The 6,000-nt window shown below is 48.0% G+C and overlaps 1 protein-coding gene across 2 annotated transcripts in view; it reads left to right on the forward strand.

Annotated features, from left to right (window-relative positions):
• The window catches only part of basp1 (brain abundant, membrane attached signal protein 1), a 34,881-nt gene extending 29,145 nt beyond the window's left edge, over window positions 1-5,736 (forward strand). For both annotated transcript variants that reach the window (XM_015956535.3, XM_054747272.2), the window contains exon 2: window positions 5,049-5,736. In XM_015956535.3, the coding sequence (XP_015812021.3) occupies window positions 5,065-5,682 (618 nt within the window). In that variant the 5' untranslated portion in view covers window positions 5,049-5,064 and the 3' untranslated portion in view covers window positions 5,683-5,736. The remainder of the gene's footprint in view (window positions 1-5,048) is intronic.
• Window positions 5,737-6,000: the final 264 nt, after the last annotated feature.

Consider the following 6,000-nt stretch of genomic DNA (forward strand, 5'->3'; position numbering starts at 1 on the left):
TTTGAAATAAGCTTGGGTTAGTTTCAGAACCGCAAGAGACACCATCACGTCGGGTCTACCTGCCTTGTGGAAGTCCTCTGTAGATCAGGAATGCCGAGGCCCAGCGGACCCTCTCTGGAAAACGAGCTGGTAGAAGAAGCCGCGGTTCCGACCAGACCCGTCTTGGAAAATTTCACACACACACACACACACACACACACACACACACACACACACACACACACACACACACACACACACACACACACACACACACACACACACACACACACACACACACACACACACACACACACACACACAAACACACACACACACACACACACACACACACACACAGCTGCCTCGCAGATTTTTTACTTTTTCCACTCAGATTTCGGCTTGAATATTCAACAATGAAAGTAACGTTACGCGTTCGCATTCACCAAAAGATGGCCGGTCCGGCCCACTGACACAGACACGCACGCACGCACGCACACACACACACACACACACACACACACACACACACACACACACACAGTTTACCTTACCAGAACAGCAGCGAGTGGCGAACCGGAGGGAGAGAAGAGCAGTGGGCAGGACGAAGCAGGGAGAAGGGGGGCGGGGGTGTTACGCTATAGTTTAGGCAGGATAGTTTTTCTCAGCTTTTCTACGATGATTGACTTAAACTTCTTCATCACGCCGCCGAGTCGTGTTGTCGGACATGAGTACAACACGTAATTATTTGCTACAGAACTCAACTCACGTATCTGCAGCTTTTTGCGTAGTTTAGAGGGGTGAGTTGTACCAGCATAAATAGATACCAAATTGCGTACTGGCTACGCAAAACACGTACAGGTTGGCTGGTCTGCTAACTTAAAATGTCTTAACAACGTTCAAACATAGTATAGCTATAAATGTGAAAACAACGAATGAAGTGGTTCTCTCACCTTTAAAGGTCGAAACCGGCTAGCGGTCTCGCCGAACCCCCAGTGGGAGGGGCTGAGAGCGTTAGCTGGTTCTGTAGATTCACTTTTGCAGCTTTAAGGTTTCTAAAATAACGTCTCATGAACTTTAAACTTTCCTCTGAGCGAAGGACGTCCAGGAAGGATAAATAAGAATAAAATCTAACTTTTGCAAAATCATTGAAAACTGAATTCTTTAGCAAATGTATTTTAGCGGCTTTCAGACGCTGCAGGAGCTTAGGCGTGGTCGAGTATTCATCCAGCCCGATGAGCTGGAGTATTTTCATAAATGGAGGTCAGTGTGACACAAGTCTGGCTTCGAGCCTCAGGCTGGATTCACAATAGCATCCTATCTGTGTCACAGCTCAGCGGAAACCATTAGCCTGATCCCAGCTCCTTTGTTGGTTTATTTACAGCTCCCTTTTGGGGAGGCGGTCTCAGCCCCTCGTAGGAGGCCGTTTCTGATTCATAGCTAAAATCACAAGTGATCTCCTAAGGAGAGTTTCCTGAGGTCGGTTTCAGGACAGGTTGATGCCACCATGAGCGGTTCTGAGAACGCAGCATCTGAGGAGGTTTAGTAACGTTCTCTAGCTCATTTTCATCGCTAGAGAATTCAATTCAATTCAATTCAAAGATGCTTTATTAATCCCAGAGGGAAATTAGAGTTTCAGTACACACAATTCAGAGATCAGACATACATACATAGACAAAGACACATGACAAGAATTGTTGACTGTGGTCATTCGCAACCCTGAGTCGCACTACCTTATTAGAGATCAGAGGGTTTACATGAGGATTGGGTTAGGTGGAGGGAAATAAAAGGCACTTCAGAGTTACCCTCCACAGGGAGGGCAGCTTTGCTATGCAAAAAACACCTCAGACAGAAATGCAACAGACTTCAGACATTACACAACATAAGTGTCCACTAGGTGGGGAGGTAGGGTTGGGACTCTCCACACGTCAGTGGCTGCAGCCACGATTATCAGCGCATGTCACCTCAGTCTGGACAGGGGAGGGAGGTCGTTGGGGTTTGGAGGGCACAGTGACTCCTGGAATGATTTGGCGGCCTTCACAGCCCGCAGTCCCGCCCAGGCTGGGATAGGGAGACAGAGTTGCCATAGCGACGGCAGCATTCCACATTTCTTCTGAGGGGGGTTTCCAGTTTCCAGAAAAAATGCAGAAGCAGCCGTACACCCAGAGAAAAAGAGTCTTGGGATAAGATAGGGAGGAGAGGAGGAAAAAAAGCGTCTGTACTCTCCAAAAGCCGGAAGAATACAATGAATGAAAATGGATCAAGAACAAAAAGTCTCTGAAAACCACACAGCCTGCGTGGTGCATTCACCTGGATTTCCCAGCAGACATCGCAGCAGCGTGAGAGGGCGAGGAGGAGAGAAAAGTGACAGCCTTAACCTTTAGGGTGTCATCTGGGACGGTAGTCACACAGAACCTGCCAGGTGGGGCGAGTGGACCGCTGCCCAGAGTCCAGGATCTTCCAGTACCCTCCATCTGCTGGAGCAGAGTCGCTGCTACGCCACCAGGAGGAAACGATTAGCACAACTCGATGGTGAGGGAGGAGGTAAAGAACAAAGACATTAAGGAGGAGCAGAAGTTGGATTGATCACTGCTGACACCAAAGTAGAAGACGAGTGGAAGCAGAGCGTTGGCGTCGGTGTGGGGGCGGTGACAGATGACTCACCCGAGACGGTGAGAGTTGGAGAACGGAGCCATCTGCTCCTTCAGGGGCTTCTGCTCGTCTAAATTCTCTGTCCAACGGCAGGACACGGGCCCAATGGTGGATTAATGATGTCGCACAAACAGCTTCTTAGTGAACGCCGAAGTCGCTGTGATCAATCGTGTGTTTGGTGAAGTCAGCAGCTTAGGAGGTTGAGGGATTGGTTGGTTGTGTGGTTTTAGCAGCATCTGCTGAATATGGAGGAAAAACCGGGAGCGAGCAGCTCAGCAGGTCTGAGAAAGAGGAGTTTTCAAATAAAAGGTCAGAAAAACAAAGTGTTCTTACGGGACTAGTCCCGAATACCTCCATCCAAGGCTGAACAGGGTCAAAGGTCTGCTGACTTACACAGACAGCTCAGAGAAAACATGGTTTTTGTTTGTTTAGTTTGACTGAAGTAGAAAATGCAGAATCTAGGATGCATTTGTGCAGGAATCATTGGTTTGGTCAGTCTGACGGTGATCCCAGCAGATGAAGTTAACGAGTCATGAGAAAAGGTTTAACTGAGTAGGAGAATACATCTGTTAAGGCGGCGGTTTTGGCCTTTTAGAGTTTTAAAAGCCTCTGATTCGGATGCCAGGAGTTCATCCGTGCTGCATCACTTCCTCTTCCTGCAGCTTGCAGGTTACAGAGGGTCTTTGTGCGGAGCAGGGCCATTCCTGCAGGTTGTCTCAGCCCTGCTGCAGCTCTTCAGACACTAAAACCACACGCCCAGCAGTGGGAAAGTGTGCCGTTTGTTGGCTGGATGATTGTGAGCCATTGTCCCAGCAGCACAGGCTGGGAGGCAGATAGAGCTCCATTGTGGCTGGTATAAAGCTGCGGCAGGACCGGCGGCCCTGGCAGACACCGGCTGCTGGACTGTCAGAGGAGTTTTGCATGAATAGTGGAGTAATTCAGTCAGTGGCGACAAGGTGATTAGCATTTTGAGTGGATTTACCGCCGGCTCTGATCCATTCACAGGGTGCTCAGGTTTGTTTCACACATTTAACACACAGCCCGGTGGACTCGGTCCATCAGGAAGAGGTTTATCTACCAATCGCCACGAGTTAGTGCAGCCGTTCCAACACAGGACTAGGATGGAGGTCCATCATCATCCTGGCAGGGATGTTCTAGAATAAACATGAGGATTTTCCAGAAGTTTTGTTAGAAACATGAAAAAAATGTTCATGTCTCAGTTTGTGTTTCTCATTCATAGAATAGATCTAAATCTATCAGCACACGTGGTGCCAGCAGGATAAATGACTTGATAGTTTCAGATCTGATAAATAAGGGTTTACAGGTTCGTTTCTCACAGGAACAAAACTGTCAACACAGAGCTGGAAATGCAAAAAGGCTAAACAAATACATACAATTCCATTAAAACTGACATCTCAGGATGTCCTGATATGGACACCATACTTTTGCCAACAACTCCTCCTGAGGTTTTCTCATATTTCTGCGATCACTGACACTAACAACCCAAACAGGGTAGTTCCAGATGGTCTCCAGACCACTGAGACTACTACATGAAAGATCCAGACTCGCGAGGACATTATAAAGAGTCGCCCAGTCTCTCCCAGCTAGAAATGGGCTTTAGGACGAGCTTTGTTGGGTATTTTTTAGGTATCAGCGATCAGAGTCAGAACAAACAAAGCCTTTTGCTTCAGTTCTGCCTGATTAGCTGAAGACTTTCTTCCCTGTGAAGCAGACAGATGGTGATTATCTGAAAAAGCCTTCAGCTGCTGGAGCGAGCCAGGAATCTGCAGGTGTGTGTGTGTGTGTGTGTGTGACTGTTTTTCTCGACGTGTGTCTCTCTCACTTCCTCTCCATCGTGTCGTCCTTTAGCTCTGAGAGCTGAAACGTAACCGCATCAAAGAAATCGTGATCTTTGGGGGATCTTGAGCTTGGCTGAAGCTTTTCTTTCTCTGTGTTTGGATGCGTTTCTAACTCAGACTATGCTGTCTGGAGGTAAAGCAGTGCGTTTCCCTCTGGCCAACATTCCCTCAAACATTTCTCCATCAGCGTTCCCAGAACGTTTGACTAAATGTTTTTAAGAACATCAGCAGACTCTCAGTCTTTTACTGCTCCTGGTTTTAGTTTCTACGGCCAAAATATTCAACATAACCCCACTCCCACACCAAACGGATGTTTCCAGTAGATTTGGAAATCGTGAACACAAGCAGTGCTGCCTCCTCACCTGATTCTTGTTTTGTTTATGTCACTGAAATGTTTCAGATTAGCAGGTTTAAGTATCAGACAGATGACCTGAGAAAATGTAAATGGGAGTTCTTCTATTATTGAATTTAGAACAGAAACAATTGTGGTCCTGAGAGAAGGAACTAAATAATAATCTACATATCTGAACGTTCTCTTCTTTCCCTGCTTTGTTTCAGAGGCCAGAGATCTAAAATGGGAGGCAAGCTTAGCAAAAAGAAGAAGGGATACAGCGTGAACGACGACAAGTCCAAAGACAAGGATGCCAAAGCGGAGGGAGCCTCTGCAGAGGAAGGCGAAGCACCGAAAGACAAGAAGGATGAGGCCCCGGCAGCCACCGATGCTAATGAGGTAGCAAACGACACGGCTGCCAAAGACGCGCCGGCCGCAGACGCTGCAGCACCAAAAGAGGAGGAGAAGAACGCAGCTCCCGCCAAAACGGAGTCCGAAAAACCCGCCGCTAACGCCGAGGCACCCAAAAGCGCAGAAGCTGGCAAGGCTGAGGAGAAACCAGCTGCCCCGGCCAAAGATTCAGCTCCCCCTGCCAAGGAGCCGGAGGCAAAGACCGCGGCAGCCGCCCCGGCAGCAGAGAGCAAAGGTGAGGCCGACGCCAAAAAGACTGAGGCCCCCGCAGCACCAGCAGCCAAAGCCGAGGCAGCTGCCTCCCCCGACCCTAAGCCAACAGAGGCAGCTCCAGCACCGCCCAAGGAGGCCGTCGCACCTAGTTCTACACCAGCCGCTGAACCTCCCGCCAAGGAGGTGAACGCCACAGAGGCACCAAGCAAGGATCAAACCGTAGCAGTTCAAGATTAATGGACAGCATCTTTTTCGGAAATGAAGAAACAAATTACCTAACTCCACAGTGAAGATTTAAAAAAGGGGGGAAATGAAATTTACTGGCCCGCCCACATCACAACGATAATAATAATAATAACAGTAATAACGATGATAATAGTTGTAACGATGGTTTGTTGATCGAGCTGAACTGGAGAAAACCACCTGGAGATGATTCCCAAACGATGATTACTGATATTATTGTTATGTTTTACTCTATTTTTTCTGCTGTAGTCTTTGAACTTTGATACAGATTTGTGTTGATCATCTCCATCATCTCATCCAGAGGTTTCGCCC

The sequence above is a fragment of the Nothobranchius furzeri genome, chromosome 11 (genome assembly GCF_043380555.1).
Source record: "Nothobranchius furzeri strain GRZ-AD chromosome 11, NfurGRZ-RIMD1, whole genome shotgun sequence".
Classification (NCBI taxonomy): Eukaryota; Metazoa; Chordata; class Actinopteri; order Cyprinodontiformes; family Nothobranchiidae; genus Nothobranchius; species Nothobranchius furzeri.